The 23668-nt window shown below is 51.7% G+C and overlaps 1 protein-coding gene across 4 annotated transcripts in view; it reads left to right on the top strand.

Annotated features, from left to right (window-relative positions):
* Atp9a (ATPase phospholipid transporting 9A) overlaps positions 1-7299 on the top strand; it is a 105263-nt gene extending 97964 nt beyond the window's left edge. For all 4 annotated transcript variants that reach the window (NM_001427018.1, NM_032064.1, NM_001427017.1 and 1 more), the window contains 4 exon segments: positions 185-293; positions 988-1045; positions 3734-3937; positions 6835-7299. In NM_001427018.1, coding sequence (NP_001413947.1) covers positions 185-293; positions 988-1045; positions 3734-3937; positions 6835-6971 — 508 coding nt within the window. In that variant the 3' untranslated portion in view covers positions 6972-7299.
* Positions 7300-23668: the final 16369 nt, after the last annotated feature.

Here is a 23668-nt window from a genome sequence, read left to right as displayed (position 1 = left end):
AGTTCTCTTGTTTAGTGACAGAGACTAGAACATGTGACTTCCGACCTCTATCTTATACCTGGAGTCTCCAGTGCTAAGAGCTGGGCATCATAGACAGGCTGGAGTAGACGGGCGGGCAGGAGGAAGGCGGTGCCTTCCACATGGGTGGGATGGTGACAGTGTCTTGTGGTGACCATCCCTCCAGGTATTCTACCATCTACACCATGTTTCCCGTGTTTTCCCTGGTCTTGGACAAAGACGTGAAGTCAGAAGTTGCCATGTTGTATCCTGAGCTCTACAAGGACCTCCTCAAGGTTCCGCAGGCTCCCCACTTCCACCCCGCCGTCCCTCACCTCTTCCCACCGCCTTCCCTTCTTCCTCTTCCTTCACTTTGCTCCTCCTGTCTGATGGGCAGAGGCATAGGGGCGGCCTTTCTTTGGGGTGGAAGGCGTAGGGTTCTGCGGGGTTGGCCGGTGTGAACTGCCAGCATCTGTAGACCCGCTCTGCAGCCGCCAGCCGTGCTCCTGGAGAGAAGCAGGGGCTTCCTGTCTGCAGTGCGGGGGGGTGGGGGTGGGGGGGGTTTCCCTCCGGCTGTTTTGGTTTTGTTCTGTACAAGCCCAGGGCCTCGAGAAGGCTAGGCAAGCGACCTAACGCCACGCTGCTTTCATAGCCGGCCTGGAACTCACAGAGATCCACCTTCCTCTGTCTCCTGAGAGCTGGGATTGAAGAAGGCCCCACCCCAGCTTTCTTTCCCAGTGATCTTGATAACTTGCCCAGACTAGTCTCGAACCCACAACCCTCCTGCTTTCCTGTCCTTAGCATAGCTGACAGGACAGGTGTATACTGACCCTGGGTTCTCTTTGAAAGGTGGCATGGTTATTCCACACCGCCGGGGTGGGGTGGGGAGACATGGGGGCTTTAGGGGTATTTGTGATAAAAGCTGGTAGTGGGTGATAGAAAGAGCCCCAGCCTCTGCCGTAACCTGTGCTCTTCCTGTTTCTCATCTAGGGGCGGCCACTGTCCTACAAGACGTTCTTAATTTGGGTGTTAATCAGCATCTATCAAGGTGAGGTCAGAGTGGGAGAACAAACTTGTCCTTTGTTTAACCTTGACTTTGAAAGGAAGGGGCGGTTATGGAGAGAGAAGCGGACCTAAGATAGAGCAGGGCACACAGCACAGCAGGGGTCCGCAGCACAGCCCGCTTGCTTCTTGGCTTGGTAAAGCCAGAGAGAAGCCTGAACAGTTCCGGCCCTAACCAGAAATGTTCAAACACAAAAGGTTTTGAGTCCTAACCGCTGGGTAAGCACATGGAATATAAGATAAATGGACATGCCCAGGTCCACTAACAAAGTGCTCGCTTATGGGCTGGCAAGAAGGTTCAGTGAGTAAAGGAGCTTGCAGCCAAGCTGACAAACCCGAGTTCCATCCCTGCAACCCACGTGACTGAAGAGTACCAACTCCCCAAATTATTCTCTGACCCCACACATCTACCATGCTGCACACATCTACACACACACACACACACACACACATACACACACACACACACACACACACACACACACACACAACAAAACTAAAACAGACAAAAATCCAAGAAGGACTTGCTTACGGTGATTTTTTTTTTATATACGAATATCTAAGCTGTCCATTTGCGTTCATTTTCTCCCCTCTCCTCTCAGAATTCTGGTTTGTGTGTGTGTGTGTGTGTGTGTGTGTGTGTGTGTGTGTGTGTGTGTGTGTGTGTGTGTTTTAGGGCACAGTAACTTACTAGTGAACATGACTGCTGGCTTGGGTCCTTCCTGTTTTGATCCATATGGGTGACATAGTCAAAATGTTTAGGGCTCAGGAGTTTGAAGGGGATGAAGCTGTCAGGGAGACATTTCTTTGATGTTTAAAGCTGTGTCAATCATATATCAATCAAAAGACAACAAGCGGTCCTCCCTTCTACCCCCTGCATCCTCACCTCCTGCATCCTCAACACCTGCATCCTCACCTCCTGCATCCTCACCCCCTGCATCCTCACCTCCTGCATCCTTACCTCCTGTATCCTCACCCCCTGCATCCTCACCCCCTGCATCCTCACCTCCTGCATCCTCACCTCCTGCATCCTCACCCCCTGCATCCTCACCTCCTGCATCCTTACCTCCTGTATCCTCACCCCCTGCATCCTCACCCCCTGCATACTCACCTCCTGTATCCTCAACCCCTGCATCCTCACCTCCTGCATCCTCACCCCCTGCATCCTCACCTCCTGCATCCTCACTTCCTGCATTCTCACCTCCTGCATCCTCACCTTCTGCATCCTTATCCCTGCATCCTCACCTCCTGCATCCTCACCTCCTGCATCCTCACCTCTTGCATCCTCACCTCTTGCATCCTCACCTCCTGCATCCTCACCTCCTGCATCCTCACCTCCTGCATCCTCATCCCCTGCATCCTCACCTCCTGCATCCTCACCCCCTGCATCCTCACCTCCTGCATCCTCACCTCCTGCATCCTCACCTCCTGCATCCTCACCTCCTGCATCCTCACCTCCTGCATCCTTATCTCCTGCATCCTTATCCCTGCATCCTCACCTCCTGCATCCTCATCCCCTGCATCCTCACCTCTTGCATCCTCACCTCCTGCATCCTCACCTCCTGCATCCTCATCCCCTGCATCCTCACCCCCTGCATCCTCACCTCCTGCATCCTCACCCCCTGCATCCTCACCCCCTGCATCCTCACCTCCTGCATCCTCACCTCCTGCATCCTTATCCCTGCATCCTCACCCCCTGCATCCTCACCTCCTGCATCCTCATCCCCTGCATCCTCACCTCTTGCATCCTCACCTCCTGCATCCTCACCTCCTGCATCCTCACCTCCTGCATCCTCATCCCCTGCATCCTCACCCCCTGCATCCCCACCCCCTGCATCCTCACCTCCTGCATCCTCACCCCCTGCATCCTCACCTCCTGCATCCTCACCTCCTTCATCCTCACCTCCTGCATCCTCACCTCCTGCATCCTCACCTCCTGCATCCTCACCTCCTGCATCCTCACCTCTTGCATCCTCACCTCCTGCATCCTCACCTCCTGCATCCTCACCTCCTGCATCCTCATCCCCTGCATCCTCACCCCCTGCATCCTCACCTCCTGCATACTCACCTCCTTCATCCTCACCTCCTGCATCCTCACCCCCTGCATCCTCACCTCCTGCATCCTCACCCCCTGCATCCTCACCGTGTTTGTAAAGGCGGTCACAGACTGGGATGCAGCTTTCTTGCAGTGCACTTGTCTAGCACAAAGGGAGTCCTGGATCTAATCCCCAGCGTGACGTGAGCCAGGTGTGGTGCACACCTGACATCTCAGCACAAGGGAGGTGGAGGCAGGGGGATCAGAAAGTCAGGGCTAGCTTCTGCTACATGAAACCCACCTCAAAAGCAAACAGACCATGAACATAAAGACAGCCCCTTAGGAAGCTTGGTGTTGGTTGGGGATTTAGCTCAGCAGTAGAGCGCTTGCCTAGCGAGCGCAAGGCCCTGGGTTCGGTCCCCAGCTCCGGAAAAAAAAGAAAAAAAAAAAAAGGAAGCTTGGTGTTTAATTTCCCTGGCAGTTCCTTTTACTGTTTGAGTCCCTTGTCCAGGTGACAGTGCAGTTCTGTCCCTAGGTCCTGCCCCTCCCACCCTCGCCTCGGACTAGGAAGCTCCCTGGGTGTCAGACCTGTAGCAGGCACACCCCTCCCCCTCACATCGGTGCTTGTGGTGTTTGCAGGGAGCACCATCATGTACGGGGCGCTGCTGCTGTTCGAGTCGGAGTTTGTACACATCGTGGCTATCTCTTTCACGTCACTCATCCTCACCGAGCTACTGATGGTGGCGCTCACTATCCAGACGTGGCACTGGCTCATGACAGTGGCCGAGCTGCTCAGCCTGGCCTGCTACATCGCCTCCCTGGTGTTCCTCCACGAGTTCATCGGTAAGACCCCCGACCAAACCTTAGCCTCAGGACAGACGTGTCCTCTCTTGTTTTATGTGAAATGATCTCACTGTGTAGACCAGGCTGGCCTCAAGCTCATAGAGAGCCCCCTACCTCTGTCTCCCTAATGCTTGGATTGAAGCCGTGCGCTGCCACATCTGGGAAATGCCTGCTTTTGAACTCCACGGAGCCGGCTGGCTTAGGAAAGGGGGTCTCTGATGAACTCATCAAGCACAGTGGGCCGCTCTGTCTGTGGGCTCCATGCCTTCAGATTTGACTCACTGCTCATCCAGAATATGTGAATGCAAAGGCGTCTGTGCTGGACATACACAGACTTGTGGTTTGTTCATCAGCAAAATCTAGCAAGTGTAATCTCAGAGCTTGCTGCTGCCCATCTCCCCGGCACGTACAGAGAGCATGTGTAGGCTTATGAAAACAAGGTTCATTCCTCTCTTTTTAAAAGATTTACTTATTTATTCTATATAAGTACACTGTGGCTGTCTTCAGACACACCAGAAGAGGGCATCAGATCCCATCACAGATGGTTGTGAGCCGCCATGTGGTTGCTGGGATTTGAACTCAGGACCTCTGGAAGAGCAGTTGGTGCTCTTAACCGCTGAGCCCTCTCTCCAGGCCACAAGGTTCATTTCTTCCTGAGGACCAGAGCCCTCGAGGACTCTATCTGCGGAGAGTCTGTGCCCTGCCCCGCTTCCCTGGTGCGACAAGAGATGGCCGTATTTGCTGCACCTCTCCAGTGGCTGTCCCCAGGGTCTAGAACGCCTTCAGAGATAAATAACAGCAGTTTCCTGGGTCCAAGGCAATGGAGCCTCGTTAGCCTCCTGGCTAAGCTGGACTTTTCAAAGTTTTATTCCTTCCTTTTACTTTTTTGCGTCAAGAGCCCCTTGGTTCCTGTGAAACCTCAATCAGAAATTGCATCTGTGCCCGTGAGGGCAGTGTGGCCCAATAGCACCTGGGAAACCTGGACTGATCATGCCCCAGGCAGCTCTCCTCTGCCTCAGTAGTCCTGATCTTGCTCTTCAGGGGCCACCATAGGCTCCATGAGAACTACTCCTGTCATGGCTGGGTAAGAGCTGTGACACCAGCTCCCAGCAGTGGGCATCGCCCATTTGATACACTAGGAGTGCCTGCCCTGGGCCACGGTGGCAGGACAAGTGCCCCTTCTGGTCAGAGGTGTAGGACACATGGGAACACCCTGTGGGCACGGGAGGCTGATGGGATCCAAGATGCAGAGAGAGAATGAGGGTGAGGTGAGAGGGACCCAAGCGAACTGTACCCCAGGAGTTCATAGATTAGACAGTATGGAGGGGCACGGGGAAGAGGAGACACAGCACAGGACAGCAGGTAAATGGACGGGGAGGACAGATGTTGTAGAGGGGAGTGTTGGGGAGCAGGGACAGCATGGGCATAGGGACAGTTGGGAAGGGAAGTGTGGGGCAGTTTGGACAGTTGGGGGACAGCAACAGACATGCTGACCCGAGGGGCCAGCCCATGCTTGCTCTATACTGAGCTCAGGCCTGCATTAGGACACCTCAAGGTTGGGTCAGCTTGGCCAGTACTCACCCATGCATGGCGAGCCACCAGGCTGGCTCCGTCCCATTCTTTCCCAGACCCGTCACCAGCTCCCCCCAGTACAGTTCTGGAGTGGATCCAGTTCCAGCAGCCCAACATTTTCTCTGTTGGGTCCCCTTGCCACTCAGCCAGGGCGGACTCAGACCTCTGGGCCGTGAAGTCCCAGGGGCCAGGGTCATCCCAGAAGGCCAGTCGGGGAGAGTCTGCCCTCCAGATGGTTCCAGTAGGACCTGAACGGGCTCAGACGCCCCTGGGTGCAGCTTAGCTCCCAGGCCTCTTCCCTGCCCCCCACTCCTATGGCAGCTCCACCCCTTCAGACTTTCCAGTTGGTTACAGGGAAATGTGGAGGCCCGCAGGAGGCCAGTGGCCTTTGGGAGGGTCATGGGAGACAGCCACCACCAGGGCAGGGAAACCCTGCATTAAATTTCAGTGTCATCAGCAGACACAGCTAATGGGTAGCACTGAAGGGGGCATCGTGAGGAGAACTGGGATACTCGGACTGTCCCAGTTCCGCCTTTGCCACAGGCTCTTCTCCCAACCCCACCAGCTCCAGTGAAGGTAAACAGAACATCGCCTTGGAAAGGGAGGCTAGTGGACAGACACTGGTGTCTGTTCAGAGAGGCTTCCTGAGCACTTAACTATGTGCCTGAGGGTCTGGGTCTGAGGGAGTGCGGAAGTGTGGTCCCTGCCTGGGGAGCCTCAGGTGGCTTTGGAAGTTGAACAGGAAGATGAAAAAGGTACAGTAGTGGGTCCTGAGCCCAGCACATAGTAGGTGCTTCACTGGCGACATCTTCCCTCCACTCTGTGCTTCAGACTAGGAAGGGCTTGTCCCCGAATGCCCTGTGTGGCGTCCACAGATTCCCCCACTCCCAAGCTCCCCAAAGCTCCCGACTTCTCCATGTCCAGCACTGGACAGAGCGCCCTGCTCCGAGCAAGCCCGATCTCACCAAGTGGCCTCTGCCCACCCAGCCCTGGGGATTCCTCTCCTGACTTTCTGTGGTGTCACTGAGCCTGTACAGCCACCGACGAGCAGAGCCATGCATCGGATGTCACTCTCTGTGCTCTGGGGCTCAGAAGAAACTAATTGTCATTTAGAATCAAAAACACCTGTGGGAATGTCTTCCGGAAGGGCCTTCTTCTGGCTATTGAAAGTTAACATTTCACCAGATGTGGGGGGCAGGTAGAAGAGGGGAGAGGCAGGCCCTCTGCAGAAGAGAACATAGGACAGGGGACATAGAATGCTTTGTTTGGTGGCCTCGTGTACGTTTTGCAGAACGCTCCTGTCACGACCATCTTCTTACTTACAGATGTCTACTTCATTGCTACCCTGTCGTTCCTCTGGAAGGTGTCCGTCATCACCCTGGTCAGCTGTCTCCCCCTCTACGTCCTCAAGTACCTGCGGAGACGGTTCTCCCCCCCCAGCTACTCCAAGCTCACTTCATAAGCTGCAAGGCGGCAGCAGGGCCTCCGGTCTCTGCGCTCTCCCTGGAGGAGGTCAAGTTCAGGCGCATGAGCCACCTCAGGTGGATGGCGCAGTCACAGCTGGCACATGAGGCTTTACCGAGGCGAGACTGGGCACCTAGCGGGGTTGTAACACTTGACAGAATGGGAGGGAGGGACCTGAGAGCTGTACCTGTCAGAACCTTGGGTGCTATGCTGAATTGAGGGTGAAGATGTGGGACTGGGTGGCCCGTCTGAGGTTTGTGTGGGTCACTGTGCAAGCTTCTTTATGGTTTGAACCTCTTGTCATGTGATAAAGTCTCTGTCTCGAAGGTTGCAGACTTTTTATTTTTAAACAGTCTTACCACAGATGCTCTCTTCACGTCGCTCTTGCCCTTAAAGAGGTGCCTGCCTTCCCTGATCCTAGCACTCGGGAGGCATAGGCAGGCAGACCTGTGAGTTTCAGGCTAATTCAAACAGAGGGAGTTCCAGTCCGCTATCCAGGGCCCCATTAACCCTATTTCCAAAATAGAAAAAGTATTTTCAGAAAATACAAAGTTCAGAAGTTGGGTACAGTGCATGCTTGGAATCTCAGTACTCAGAAGGCTGAGGCAGGGGCATTACTGCAAGTTTGAGGCCAGCCTTCACTCTTTAGTGAGTATCAGGCTAGTCAGGGTTTGTAGTGAAACTGCTGTGATGACACACACATGAACACACATGAATACACATAAACACAAACATGTACAAAAACACATGAACAAAACACACAAACAAAAACACATACACATACATTAACACAAACATGCACGCAAACACATAGACGCATGAACATACACACACGCACACATATACACACATGCACATACAAAACTCACAGGCACACACACAAAATTCATGCATGCTCATGTATACACACATATGCACACACACACACACAAACAGACACACACAAAAGTAAAAACACAACGCTGTCTGTGTAGGTGGAGGAGGAGGAAGAGGGTGCGATTTGAAGATTTGTCCTGAAGTCCTCCTCTCAGAAGGGAGAAGCTGAGTCCCTTCAGACAGCCCCACCCATGGAGCTGCAGGGACCCCTGGCATGAGGAAGAAAGGCTAAGAAGAAGGGAGAGAGGGTGCTGGTGGCTGCACACTGGGCTCCATCCACTTTGACAGCCTGCAGCCGCTCTTGAGTCGACTATCGCTACCACCTCATAAAACAGTCCCAGTGGCGTGACCCCACTGCTGACAGCCAGTGGCGGGTGTGGACACTTTGAGCAGAGCTGCTCTAAGTGGAAGTAGCAGCCGGACAGCCCTTTAATGTGTCGACAGCGAGATAAGAGCTCTGTTCATTGTTTAGACAACATGGTGACTGTGACTCAGATATTCTGAAGCCGGGGTGGAGAGGTCAGGGCCCTAGGACCTTCTCTTCCCCAGCAGCCCTTTTCCTGAGGGGATGGGGAATCACAGAGGGTGGACCCAGCTGACAGGCTGAGGCTTCTCCTAAGCTTGCCCTTCCTTCATGGGCAGCAGTTCCCTGGAGGAGGCTGAGGCGAAGCCAGGAGTTGGGTCTTCCTCACCAGCACGGCCAGCATTGGCTTGGCGCCTTGGACATCGGACCCTGTATCTTGCTCTTCTTTTAAAAACGTCCAGTTACCTCTTGACCTCCCTTCTTTTCATTTAAAGATCTTGTGTTTTGGTGATGTTTTCCCTTCCACTGTAGCCATTCCTTGTGGAGAGCAGAGGTGTCCAGGGAAGATGAGTCAGGACACGTGAGTGACAGACGGTTCAGGAACGAGGTCGTCACCCCAGTGTTGAGAGAGGTGGAGCCAACCCCGTGTCTCAGGGTGGAGGGTGTCTCGCTCAGTGTCCCGAGCTGTCTTCCTAGGAGTCGCCCCGGGAAACTGGAAGTCTTCAGATAAATCCATGCTGTGTTTGCAAACCTGGGCCTAGCCCTGCACAAAGGATGGCCTGCCTCTGTCAATTGGAGGGCGCCGCTCCTCCCTTGGATGGACCCAGCACTTCAAACCTCACTTGATGCCTGACATCTCGGATACTGGACGATGTCCCCTGTGAGGCCCCATTCTCTTGGGAGGTGGTCAATAGCATGAAGGACCGAAACCCCGCAGGGTTTCCATGTGTTGAGCAGCTTGGTAGCACCACTGCATAGATGTCCCTGAGCAGCTGAGGACTTGTAAACATGGTGTCATATAGGTTCCTCAGACCTGGAGAGACAGGGGCCAGGTAGCAACCAAAGGAGCACAGCTCTTTCCCACACACTTTGAATTGCCACACTCTGAATTCAGCCAAGAACCCAGAGAGCAGATGGCAAAAGAGCAGAGGTGGAAGCCTGTGTTTGCAGCCTTTGAACAGTAGGGTTCTCTAGGCCTTTTCCTTGGTTCATCCATTTGAAGTGAGCTTCTGTTATATTCCACTGACACCCTCGCCTGGGAACACCAAGGGTCCCATGTCCCCAACACAGCATTTAACCTGAAGTCAGAGGGCCTCAGGGTGCAGTCACTCCCTTTGGAATACGAATAGCTCCACCAGACGGCCCTAGCCATTCCTCTGAGAAGAGCCTTCTGTCTGTCTAGTTATGATGATGGCCTTGGGCAGGACAAGCAGGTTTTCCTTAGTTTCTCTTCTTTCTCCTTCAAGATGTGGAAAGCAGTCAATCCCTACGTCCATCTCATACCTGTGCTCAGAGCTCATGCACACACATGAGTTGTTAGGGTACTAGGCAAGCAGGGACACCCTGTCTCTGTTTAGGGACACTGTGAGCACAGAGCAGACTGTTACCAGACTAAGATGGGCTCACCTTTGAGAGCTCCACAGGTCCTAGCCTCACTCCCCACTGGGAAAAGCCTCTGTGCTGGTTTTCCACACCTCTACACCAGCGCCTCTCTGCCAACATCTGTATTCCCATACTCCTGAAATTTGGGGGGTGTCCGATGCTTTTTAATGTATTTCGAGTTTTGCACTCACTGCAAAGTTCATGCTTATTTTCCCCTCTGTAGTTTTGTTCTGATTTGTTTTGTCTCCTGTGGGAATGGAAGGTGGGAGAGAGGCTCCCTCAAGGACAGCATCTTAAACTCTTGCCAAAATTTCAAATCTACACATTCTTCTGCTTCATCCCATTTAACAAGGATCCCTACCTGGACCAACAAGATGGTTCAGTGGGTAAAGGTGCCTTCGGCCAAGCCTGACACCCCGAGCTTGATCCCTGGGACCCACACTGTGGAAGAAGGGAAACAACTCCTGAAAGTTGTCTCGTGATCTCCACACACGTGGACACACATGCACATGTGTGCAAAGACCCACAGCTATTGTTTTGAACTCTTTTTGGCATTTGACTTGAGTAAGTCAGTGATACCATTCCCAGTGTTTACAGAAATAGTTGGTTTTCTTTTCCACATTATTTTTAAGTGTGTGTGTGTGTGTGTTTGTGTGTGCACGCGTGTGCATGCCCGTGTATATATGTATATAAGTACCCAGAAGGGGCCAGAGATACTGGATCTCTTGAAGCTGGAATTACAGGGTTCTGGGAACCAAACTTGGGTCCTCTGGAAGAGCAGTATTTCCAAAATACTTGGTTTTCATTCCTTTAAAATTCTGCCTCTCAGACTGGGGAACTGGGCAGGTCAGTGTGAGGACCTGTATCTGAGCTGAAGCACAGAAGTCAGGCATGGTGATGCGTACTCATACATCTGGGCGCTGGGGACAGCAGGATCCCCGGGGCTCTCTGGCCAGCCAGACCAACCCAGTGATCAAGTCAGGTCCCAGTGAGAGACTGCCTCAGAAAGCTAGGGGGACGGCACGGAGTCTGACTTCTGACTTCTACACAAACACGCAAATGCATGTGCACCAGCGTACATATGTACCTACATGCACCCCGTGAGCGTAACACAAACAGATCCCGCCTCCCTCAGGCCTCTTCTCACTTGGGAAAGAAAGGAGGGAACTGCATAAGCACAGTATAATTTGTTTCTCACCCCTTGTTGCCTTTATGATCTTGGGTTATTTTCAACACTTTTATCCACTTCTTGGAGGGTGGGGAATCACTGTGGAAGGAGACTCCACTAGGATACTAGGTCACCACTCCAACCTAGAGCCAGAGGCCTGCTCAGGTCACATCATGGGGCCTCTCCCGCTCTCCACCCCTGCTGTCTCCATGTGCTCAGAGCAGGTTCCTGAGTGCAGGCTGGGCTGTGTCAGTCACTGCTGTGTTTGTGGGTGAGATGGGCCAGTGGTACTTAGAATAGCAGCACTGAGTTTGGGGAACCACAGGCTCGCTCACCCAGGACCTCACGCCTTCCTCGGCGGACTGCCGTGTGTAGGATGAACTAGGTGCTCACTGGGACATTTCTTGCTGACTGGAGACACTTGAGCTCAGTGTGCTTCCATTTATTTAGCAGGGACATCCAGACGCTGCGAATTCTTGCTTCTGTGGTGACGTGTGTGATCGGCTTAGTGTCGGGGCGATCCCTCTCTGTTTGCCAGCGCAGCCTGTTCCTGCTGTCCAATAAAGCCCGTGTTCTCTCTGCCTTTGGGGGTCATTTTACTGTATAGGTGATGAGACATGAGGCAGGTCTGACCCTGCTTCTGTCGTGTGCCTCTCTCACGGCCAAACAAACGTAAATAACTTCTCCCAGTTAGAAAGTTATTTGGGAGGGCTGGGGATACAGCTGCTGTGCAAGTTTGAGGACATGAGTTCAAACCCCAAGTACCCACATAAAATCCAGATAGAGCGGTACACATCCATAACTGTAGAACTGGGGATATGGAGACAGACAGACACAGACAGACACTGATCACTGGGACTCACTGGCCAGCCAGGCTGAATCAGTGAGCTCCAGGTTCAGTAAGAGACCTTATCTCAATAAAGTAAAAACATGGAGGGAGGCAGTGGACGTGAGCTCCTGGTCTGCACGCACAGATGCACACATACACATGTCTGCACACGCACCTGCATCTATTCAAATACTAGTTAGTGCGCACACACACACACACACACACACACACACACACACACACGCTTGCTTTATTTATTTATTTACTTATTTAGGGCAGGGTTTCTCTGTGTAGCCCTGGCTGGCCTGGAACTCACTTTATAGACCAGGCTGGCCTCGAGCTCACAGAGACCCACCTTCTTCTGCCTCCCAAGTGCTGGGATCAAAGGTGTGTACCACCATGTTCCATGCACATCAATTCTTACCCTACACTATGATTCACTGTGTGACAGAGCAGATTTCAAACCTGGTGGATAAAAAAAAGAATGAAGGAAAAAGTCCAAAGCTTCACGTTTCAACAGGTGACATGACAGGGTTTCTGTTTTTTGGGTGTTGTTGTTTTCTGTTGAAGGATAGGAGCTTCAGGAGCAGGCTTCTGTTTTCATACACAGGAGGTTTATAAACAAAGAATTTGGTATCTCATTAGCATAATCCAGTCTCCAGTCAGGGGAGACTATGTCCCTGCAAGCTGTGAGACATTATCAGAAGATACCCTCCAGGGGCTTAGCTGGTGAATAGTTCCTGGCTCCTGGGAGGCAGAGGTCAGGGCACACAGGGCACCCCACACTCTGTCCCCAGCCTCCAATGACAAGGCTGCTGAACTTGCACAGCCTCATTTAATGGGCTCGTGCCAGGTTGCCGCCTGTATGACAATGTAAAACGGCCCTCTGTGGAAGTGCGTTCTAATATCCAGATGGCCAGACAGTTTAGTCAGCAGCATGGTCCCGGGAAGGGCATTCTTCATTATGTGTCAGATAGAAAATGGTGACCTAACTGTTGTCATGTTTGCCCTGGGCAAAGTGGTCCCATGCACCTAAGGTGAAGAGTTCAGGACCCACTTGCAAGGGGATACTACTGTCCAGGCTGCCCCTGCACATCTCAGCCACCAGGGGGCGCATGAGGACTGACAGTCATTGGATGCCCTGCGAGGCGCTGCCCAAGTTCCAGCCGCTTCCCTCAAGCGTCCAGAATTTATTTGGTGGCGTTAAAAACAGACATTTCTTTTCATGTTGGTGTATAGACTATTTTGCTGTGCTTAGCGTCGTTAAAATTATATATGGCTGGGAAGGGGAGGGGAGGGTACGGGCCACGGTGAATATTAATTTGGTATTAACTATTTGCATTTCTGAGCCACTGGCATCCGGCAGCCATGCCAACTCCCCGTCGGGGCGATTTGGTTTAGAGACACAATGTTCCGATACCCTGAGCACTTCAGCTGTTTTTGTTATGAAACTTTGCAGGGTGACAGGCGGCCCGGTGGTGTTTGTGAGGTGACCTAGGAGTGATGGATTGGTTCACCTCAAAATAGAACCGTCGGGCCCCAGGCCTTCCAGAAGTCGGAATACAGTAACAGGATTCATTCAGGCCTTGCTAATTTCTGACTTAAATGGGTTACATAACCTAGCGGGCCCCGCCTTCGCGCCTCTCCAAACTACCCTAGAAGCCATGGGGAATCTATCATTAAAAGACAGAAATAACCCTGCTGGGCTCTGGGAAAAAGTTGAGTCGGTTATTTTTCCCCCCTTCTCTGATACCTCCTTTTACTTCCCCAATTTTTTTCACCCAAACATTGCATAATTTTTTTTTAAAGTCAAATCTTTCCGTGGGATTTGGTTTCATCCCCATGTGGCTGCGGTTGGAGGGGCAGTTTCAGCACTTCGGGGGGCTGGTGAATTTTTGGAGGATCACGAAGTACCAGATCGGGTTTCCTTCAAAGCACAGGGCTGGGGTTTCTCCCTGCCCCGCCCCCACCCCCCTTTTGTGAGTGACCTGTTCCATAGCATCTTTATAGACTCGACTGCTGGAGTGGGTGCCAGGGCGGAGCTCCTCCCGCTTCTCCACGTTGAGGTTTGATTCTGAAACAGAATCCCCTAGAACTCAGGGTAACTGAGTCACCATGAAGTCACCCACGACCTGGGCTTGGGCACAAGCCAGGACCCTTTCTTAGCTATGGGCTCTATCTGTCCATATGAAGAACTTGATGTTCTGAGTTCAGAGGGGAGAGAGAGAGAGAGAGAGAGAGAGAGAGAGAGAGAGAGAGAGAGAGAGAGAGAGAGAGAGAGAGAAAGGCTGAGAGACTGAGACTGACTTGCTGGGTTATGCCCCTGAGGATCTTCCCTTGGAGGAAGACTGGGAAGTCTGGCATAAAGTAGAGAAGGGGGCGGAGGGTGGATAAATTATGCTGAAGTTTTGGTACAGTTTTTCTACCCTGTGTGGATAGTGCACCTACTGTGTGTGAGGTAACACTGATCTTGTTCTTGGAGGGATGGCGCCATTTCTTCTGTGTGTGTGTGTGTGTGTGTGTGTGTGTGTATGTGTATATATGTGTGTGTGTATGTGTATATATGTGTGTGTGTATGTGTGTGTATGTGTGTGTATGTGTGAGTATGTGTGTGTGTGTATGTGTGTGCGTGTATGTGTGTGTGTGTGTGTGTGTGTGTGTGTGTGTACAGGCACATGATCCATGGACATGCAATTCTAGTACTTAGTAGAGATGAGGCTTAGTAAAGAAGACAGATCTAGGCAAAGTGTAATGGATGGGATGTGATGAGGGACAGAGAAGGGCTGCTGGGAATCAGCTACCTGGACCTGGCAAAAAGGGAGCCATGGAAAGCCCTGCAGGGAAGCGTGTCCGTCAGTGATGTGCAAAGGCCCTGGGGTAGGAAGCACTAGGCATGTCGGAAAGGCCCGCAGTAGGAGAGAATCATGGGGCCCACAGAACTTGGCCTTCAGGCCAAGGAGGTCTACATCATTATAGACATAGCCTTCTGCACTTGAGCTGTGTCCTGGTTTCCTTCTTCCCCCCTTGTCCCATCCACACCCCTAAGCAGGGGGCTCACAGGAGACCATCTCTGCAGGCTGTCCTGCCCATACCGGGTGTTGCACGCCAGCCTGGCTGACTCTGAAATCGAGGGTTCTGAAGAGAGAGACATGTACTTGCTTTCTAGGTAAGCGACAGGAAGAGAGCCTTGCTCAGCCTGCAACCGGGGTGGCAGGGGGCTGAGGTGACTTCTTTCTCAAGTTGTGATGCAGAGGATCAGCCGCTCGGAATTAAGGATGGTGTGTAGGAAGGGCATGCAGAGGAACACCCCAACCCCTGTGCCCCTGTCCCCAGTGTGCTCATTTGGGTCAAGTTTCGAGAGCAAAGCCTTGTGAGGTCAGAACTCCCGGCGCCTAGGCCGAGTTCAGATCCCCCCTCCCTCCCCGAAGGAAGAAGAGCGGGCTGCGGGAAGAATGCGGCGAGTGTCCTAAAGACGGGCAGAAATGTGTCTTCGTTTGTCCTTATATATGAAACAGATTCGTAAAGAGGCAAATCGGAGTCGCTAATGACACCCAGAACCCTGTGGATTCCAACAGGGGGCTGGGCCGGGCAGTCGGTTGGCCCGGAGCAGCTCATCAGCCAGAGACACTGAGGTGGGTGATTGCCCTGGAAATGAGGCAGGAATCCTTCAAAGACGCTGCTGGTAATTAGAATCTAAGATGGCACTTTGTATGCGCATAACTTAGCATAACATTGCCAGGCAGCTCATCAGCAGGCGCATTAGAGAAAATGGCCCAGGGCCTCCGAGAGCTGGGCCAGCGCACACAGAGCCTCCTGCTCTTCTAGGGCAGCCTTGATGGAAGGAACGCCAGCCAAAGCCCTGCCTTGGAGCTGGGGAGCTGGCTCCGTCTGCAAAGTGACTGCCGTGCAAGCTTAAAGACCTGCGTTTGGTCCCCCAGAACCTTGGTAGGAGCTGTCTGTGCACAGCAGCCCCAGACGTGGAGTAACCGCTGTGGGGGAGGGCAGAAGAAGGTGGCAGCTCCAGGACTCATCGGCCGGCCAGCCTAGGAGAATCAGCAATCCCCAGATTCAGTGAGAGACCTGTCTCATAGAGAAGACACCGGTGTTGCGGTGTTGCTGGGGCCACCCAGAAGCATGTGAATGTGTGTGCTTATGTGTACAAGTGTGCCCCGCTCCCTAGACACACGCAATACAACACTTCTTCTTAGCGGTATAAAGGAAATAAATCAGTGTTATACTGGGGGCACACTGGCCTTGGGGGCAGGAGGCAAAGGGCAAGGGTCAGAGGTCAGGAGGGCTTGATAGAACCCCAGCTATTTCCTTGACTTCTTATCTGAGGGACCTGGGCCCTGTTGCCTGACCTCTCTGAGCTTCGATTCCTCACCCGTTCTAAGAGCCAGCAATGTGGCGACAAGGCTAGAGGTGTAAACACGCCAAGGTCTTTTCACAGATAGCTCAAGTGGGTAGACAGAGACATCACCACCCCCGCGTCCCCCAAAGCTCCGTGATTTTTGTCAGAACTGGCTTCTATCTGTCTGGGACTCTGAACGTCATCTGCCTTGCTTTGCAGGTTATCAAGCCTGTGGTCGAGAGTCTTTGCTCCAAGGTAGATGATGCCTCCTTACCTCTGGTGTGCTGGGCTGTCTGGGCACCCAACTGGGGCACAGTCCCCAGCAGGGCTGAGGCCCATGTGACCACAGAAAAGTTGCCTTTCAAAGAATCTGTGTACTCAGGGCTTTGGGAGAGACCGCATGGAAATAATCAAACTGGAAAAGGATTTCAAAGTTTTTCGTTTTTTTTTTTTCTACATTAAAACATTCATTAATAAAACAGAAGGCAGAATTTGCTTGAGTTTAATAAATTCCAAAGTTTGAGAGGCGAGATGGGGACGGATTGGCTGATGCCCACACGGGGACGGTAGCTCTGTCTCTAACTTCTGCTCCTGGATTCCCTAAGGGGACAGGGGCACTGGATCCCAGGTCATCCTTTAGCCGCTAGTGTCTGACCCAGGGCAGAGACTCCGCAAACCTCCCTGACACCCGAGGGCTATTCCTTTGCTTAGTTTGGGGTTTATGAAGTCTAGTGAAATATACACAGCAGGAAACCATGCGACTACTTTAAATCATGCGATTCAGGCATTACATTGTGGAACTGAGAGCAGGAACTGGGGGGGATGAAGGAGCTTGAGTGGGGCTCTACCTTTCTGTCCTATGTCACACCTGCAGGGTTCATTCCCCCATAAACACCTGCACCTCACAGAGCAGGTATCCCAAGCCTCACTGTAGATGAGCAAACATCGAAGGCAAAACAAGTTCAGGTAGTACTAAGAAGACATACCCAAGGGGTTGGGGATTTAGCTCAGTGGTAGAGCGCTTGCCTAGCAAGCGCAAGGCCCTGGGTTTGGTCCCCAGCTCCGGAAAAAAAAAAAAAGAAGACATACCCAAGAGGAAGATACCTGCCGTGACATCATAGAAAATTCCCTAACAACACACTCAAATCAGACGGGACCCGTTCCCTGGGCTGGTTAGTTTTAACTGTCAATTTGCCACAAATTCGAACCACCTGAAAGAGAGGTTTGCCGAGCGATTGTTCAGATCAGGTTGGCTTGTGGGCATGTCTATGGGGGATTGTTTAGATTGTTAATTAATATGGAAAGAGCCAGTCCATTATGGGAGGCACATTCCCTAGGCAGCAGGTTCTGAACTATGTAAGATGGAGAAAGCCAGCTGAGTAAAACAAGCAATTGGGTAGTATGAGTGTAACCCATTTCCCACTGCTCTTGACCGATTAGCCTCTTGAGTTCCTATCTTGGCCTCCCCTCAGTGATGGACTCCCCTGGAACTGTGACCCTTTCTCCTCTATGTTGCCTTTTGCCAAGGTATTTTATCACAGCAACAGAAGTGACCTGGAACATGTCTTATGTAAAAGAAGTCTGGTGTTAGGAAGTCCGTGGGAGCAGGGCAGGTTTGGATTGTCACTGGAAACTGTCTTAGTCATGATTGTATAGCTGTGAAGAGACACCATGACTGCAGCAACTTACTGAAGTAGCTGAGAGCTACCTCCTGATCCTCAAGCTGCAGGCAGAGAGAGACTGGGCCTGGAGTGGACTTTTGATATCTCAAAACCTGTTTTCAGTAACACACTTCCTCCAATGACGTCACACCTCCTGATCCTTCCCAAACAGTTCAACTGAGTGATGACTAAGCATTCAGGTGTAGCGAGGCCATTCTCACTCAGACCACTACAGACACCTAAGCCAGGCCATCAGCCTCGTGATCTGATATGGTTGTGGGAGTCTCTGACGGTTCAGTAGCAGAGAAGGAAATGGGTGTTCTCTGAGATGTGGGACCTTTTCCAGTCTCCGCCATGGGTCATTTCTGCCAACGCCTTGGTCAAATGACCCCATTGCTACACCTAGATTGCAATAAGGTTGGGAATGCAGCCTTACTCAGTGAGGCCCAGTTTCTGAGGTAGTCAGGGATGGCAGGTGGGTGAACAGTAGTAGAGCAGGAGGGGATATGGGGGTCCAAGGAGCCTTGCAGTACAACTGACATTTTCCTGTATGTTCATATACTGGAGGTGTTCATATACTGGAGATATTAGAACACACAGGCCCGACCTGGCCAAAGACGTTCCCTTCGCTCTTGGAGCTCAAAAATTTTGACAATATTTTCAGTTGTTTTCAACTTTTAAAAAAAGTTAGTACTTAGTACTATGGATGCAGCCAAGTGTGTACAGTGGATCTAGGCCAGTCACACCCTTGATGAGTTTCCATGCCAATTGCAGTAGGGAGGGGGTTGGGTTTGCACAGGGGGAAATGGCTTGCCCCTCCTCAGTGGGACTCCACCTTGTACTCACAGATGGCTAAAGTGAAACGGACGTGGCAAGTGTTGGCAAGGATGTGGAGCAGTGAGGACTCTCACTCTGCTCCTGGGTGTGAGATGCGCCCATTACTTTACAAGCTTGGCAATTTCAGAGCTGCTCCAGAGGGCCTAGCTCCCGACATGTGGCTGGGCTGGAGTGCAAATAGCCACTGTGAAAGAGCCTGGCAGAGTTTTTTTTTTTTTTTAAATAAATAGCAGTTCCATTGAGATCGAAGTCATGTACTGTGAACTAAGAAATAGTTTAAATGGATAAAATCAGAGTTGTCATAGAGCCAGCAGTTAATGGCCCTCCTTGAGGAACCAAATCACATCCATGCAGAAAGGTTTTTGCAGATGTTTACAGTAGCAATATCCGTAAGAGCTCTAGAGTGGGAATGATGCCAGTCTTCATAACTAACCAAAGGGTAAATGGAATGTGGTATGTCCATACAATGGAATACCATTCAGCAATGAAAAGTAATGAAACATGGTGCATTCTATATAGGGAGGGACCTTGAAAACAATGCGAGTAGACAAAGCTAGACGCGGAAGAACCTGCGTATACTACATGATGTGTCAGAAGAGGTAGATCCGTGGAAAGAAGCAGCCAGTCATCAAGGGAAGTGGATGGGCACTGAGTTTCCTCTGCGGTGACAGTGACTGTACAAGGCTGTAAGCTTGCCCGAAACTACTGACCGCGGTTTACATATTACATATTACCCTATGGTGTGTGGATATAGACATCTCAACAACGCTGCTCCAGAAAGCCCTGGTTTCCACCCATCCTAACAGGTGTGTGTTACCTGAGGAAGAAAATGCAGCACCTTTGGTTCTCAGCTGAAAGCCATGCAGATCTTCCCTTGATGAGGTGTCTCCTTCATCCATTGAAAACGTTGTAAATGGACATGGTGTTCTCTCAGCACTTGGGAGACTGAGGCAGGAGGATGGCAAGTTCCAAACCGGACGATCCCCTGTCAAACAAACAACAAAACCAAACCCCAGAACCAGATTGTTTTCTTACTGTCAAGTGTCAAGAGAGTTCTGGCTTCCAGGTACAGATGTTCTCAGATGTGAGTCCCACACACCCCTTCCTGTAGCTTCTCTTCTCATCCTCTTTATCACTCATATTTTGGAGCTGGGCCACCCTAGAGGCCATGCTGTGGTGTCTCCCGGTAGTTTTAATTTGGATCCGCTTGCTTCTCTGTCTGGCTTGTGGGTCCCAGTTTGCCCCACTGTCCACTGTAGCTGCATGAATATGCTCATCCTACAGAGTGGTTTGAAGAGGGTCCGTGTTCTCTGAGGTAAAGACCAGTGCTGGGGAGGTTAGCAGCATTCCGTGGCCCACCATCCCCTGGCACAGCTTCAAGGCCGCTGGTGACGGCTGCCACGTCCCCCTCTGCCAGTCAGCTGCATTTCTTGGCATGTCTCAGGAGGCTGAGAAATTCCATCAGTGATGCTCCATCTCGCTGTCTCCCAGAATTCTCTGGGGCCCATCTTTGCCTCCATACCCAACATGGTTCCTGGGGGGATTGCCACACTCGGTAGTTGCTGTCATTGTGGCTATTCCCACCTTCTAATTACGAACAGAGCCAACCTCGGGACGGGACACATGCCTCGCACTGTGAGTCACCTCGGAGTGCCGTCACTCCGGGGAGGACAGCCCCTGGGCTGTCTGAAGTCAATGCTTGGCACTTACTGTATGAGCATTATTGAAGGCTTCTGGGTATAGAGAAGCTTCCAGGCTCTGGGAATGCGAGAGTTCTAGCCCTGCCCCCATAGGCTAGAGCATCTGAAGGGTATGAGGGCAGCAAGCCTCCCTCAGGTCTCTGCCCAGATGCCTCTCCTTCTGAGTGGCCGTCCTCAACCTCCCCACCTCATTGGGGAGTCCTGTGACTTCCTGGTAAACCCCTTCATTTGATTTTTGCAGGGGGCACCTGGCTTTAGCATCATTCACGGAGATGTGAAGATGGTGGTGACACACATTTGGGATTCTGGGTGTCTAGGGGCAAGAGTGCATAGTGAGTCTTCAGTAGATGTGACACCAAGAAAGAAAATAGACTAGGTAATAGCAATTACACAGCAAGATGACGTCAGAGTACCTCTGGGAGACTGAGGTTGAGTCTGGGGTAGGGGATGGGGGAGGCTATTTAAGACTTGGTAGTCATTGGGGACAATCCAGAGGAAGTGGCTTTTTAGCAATATCAGAGGGGTATCGTGGAGATGAGGAATGTGTCCAGGCAAAGGGACTATGCTACTGTCCTGGGTCAGGAGAACTCAGAGCACTAAGGACTAGAAAGTCACACTGTGACTGATGCTGACGAGTCCTGGGGTGTCATCGTCCACTAAGATGTAGCTGGTCTCAGCTGTCAACTTGACACACACCTGGGAAGAGGGAACCTCACCTCAAGAATTGCCTCCCATCAGATCGTGAGGCATTTTCTTGGTTGTTAATTGATGTCGGAGGGCCCAGTCCACTGTGGGCGGTGCCATCCCTAGGCAGCTGGGCCCCGAGCTGTATAAGCCAGGTTGCTGAGTGAGCAAGCCAGTGATCCAGTAAATTGTTCTTTGGTGGTCACCGTATGCCTGCTACAGTACACACATGTCACGTCTGAACTGGTCGCAGCTCTGGCTGCATAAAGCAGAAACCTGCACCAGAGCAACAGGAATTCCTGCTTGGGACTGTGGAGGAGGGAGAGGCTGCAAGGACCAGTGGGGAAGCAGGTAGGGGATGTGCCTTCCCCCACAGCCAGACCCTGGAGACTCTTTTGTCCCCACTGGGATTGTTCTCAGAGTGTGAGAATCTGAGGCTTGGGTCACATGGTAAGGGGCTTTATTAGCAGTTCCCCTTAGACCAGCTGCCATAGACTAAGGGTCCTTGAAGAGCTTGGTTGCTTTCCCTTAGGGGTGAAGATGAAGGATGCTCTGGTCCCCTGTTGTGGTGATGCTGGCTTTGCCACTGAAGTCTGCAGCAGCCTGCGGTCTCATAGGCTCCAGTCCCCACCCTGTCAAAAGCAGCCGCTGGGTTTGCGGCTAGTGGCTCTCCCAATCCCTGGGGAGAACCTTGGGTAAAGGAAGGCACATTCTTACAAGCCGCTCCTTTCACTGGCTCTGAAAATTTTTCTAAAGTATGAATTTTTAAAGATTAAAAAAATTTTTTTGTATGTGGCTCTTTTGGATGCATGTGTGTCTGTGCACCACATGTGTGCCTGGTGTCTGCAGAAGTCAGAGAGGGTGTTAGTTTCCTGAAACGGAAGGTCTAGACGGTTGTGAGTTGCTATGTGGATTCTGGAAACTGAAATCTTGTCCTCTACAAGATGACCGAGCCAGCTCTCTAGCCCCTGGCTTTGAAAACTTTAAAAATGTATTATTGTTATTGTTATTATCACTATTATTATTATTGTTGTGTGTGTGCAATATGGGCGTGTGTGTGCCATGGCATGCATGTGTAAGTCAGAAGACAACTTTGTGGAGTTGGTTTTCTCTTCCCATCTGTATTGGGTTCGGGAAGGAATTGAACTCTGATTTAAGCAGCAAACTCCTTTACCCGTTGAGCCACTTGACCAGCCCGATTGGCTTTGAAAAGTCCTCTTGCCACTCATTGGTCAATGCTGGGATACATCGTGGACCAATCAGGGTGGCCCTTAGTGTTCAGCTCTGCAAGAGTGGGCAGGCCGTGGGGCGGCCTTGCTTCTGATCGAGGTCAGAACCCTCAGCCAATGGGAAAAGGGCGTCCAGGTGCCCCCAAGATCTTCATTCTAGAATATTACTTAGAGTTGCTTTGTGTTTTCACGGTTCCCTGGGGCGGCTGAGTGGAGGTCACCGGTCACCCAGCCGTGAAGCAACCCCATCCCCCATGGAATTAAAACTACAGAGTCTAAATGAAACTGTGGACCTAGAGACAAAACTGTGGACCCACGCCAGGTGTTACCAGCAATAAATCAAGGAGGCTGCGGCCCCGCCATGGCCACGAGGTGTTGGCTGAGGCGTGGTTTAATTATTGTGCCAGGTGAGCTGTGTTCTGTCCTCACGGGGTAGTTCCCCTCAGTCTTCACCCCACTTGCTTTCCACGGGGCTAACGGCTGCGTGGTCGGGCTTTGTTACTCCTGTGTAACCTGCTGCAAACTGGAGCAAGTAAATCTGAGGTGCCGAAAGAAGTTCTGTAATTGAAATAAGGCTCTTAGGAATATTTCTAGGCCGTGCAGTGAATTAACGTCTCGGGGAGCTGGGGGGAAGAAAGGCCCCTTCTCTGCGCACACAGCATACGTCTCAAATTCTCTTGTAGACACGGAGGGTTTTAATGGCGGTGTAAATCAGATTTTACAGGTCACAGATTTCAAGCATGGGGTTCATTAAATGTGTGAAATCTGACATTCGCTTCAGGGCGTGGTCAGGGTCCTGGGGAATGAATCACGGTTGGGTAGGGCTTTCTGATCTTGTTCAACGATTCGAACAGTGCAGGGAAGTTGCAGGAACAGGAGGGGTCTGTCCAGGTCTTTCTCAAAGCTGAGTGTCTCTGAACTCAGCCAGCGGACCAGCTTCCAGCCATGCTGCACCTGCTTCAGCCACGTGAGAAACCTGGTTCCCCATCCCTGTAGTTGGTTCCTGAGTTGTGGCTGTCCGATGAGCACCTGAGTGTGTGGGAGAGACCCTGTGCTGGCCCTTGACAACCTGATGCTATCTGGTCTGATCGAATTTGCAGTTTAAGGGGTGACAAACACAAAATACTTAGTTTATGCATTCAAGGGAACCCGAAGTATTCCGAGGCCCAGCTGTTGGCAGGAGACTTCGCTAGGATGTGGATCAGGTGGTGTAAGAGTTTGGGGTGTAGGAGAGGGCTCGTGAGAAGGCTGAGAAGCAGCCCTGTCCACAGTTATGTGATAAGGAAGCAACTAGTGACCACCAGGTATGTTCTGAATTAACATACATATATGTTCTGAATTAACACACACATGAAGACTTAGAGCGTATGCCGGCAGACAAAGGCGGTACAGGCAAACAGAAGGCAGGACCACTGAGGGTTTTATTAGTTTCTGCAAAAAGCCGTTTCCAGCTT

Source organism: Rattus norvegicus, chromosome 3 (genome assembly GCF_021556685.1).
Source record: "Rattus norvegicus strain SHRSP/BbbUtx chromosome 3, alternate assembly SHRSP_T2T, whole genome shotgun sequence".
NCBI lineage: Eukaryota > Metazoa > Chordata > Mammalia > Rodentia > Muridae > Rattus > Rattus norvegicus.
This window is presented reverse-complemented; position numbering and strand designations above follow the sequence as displayed.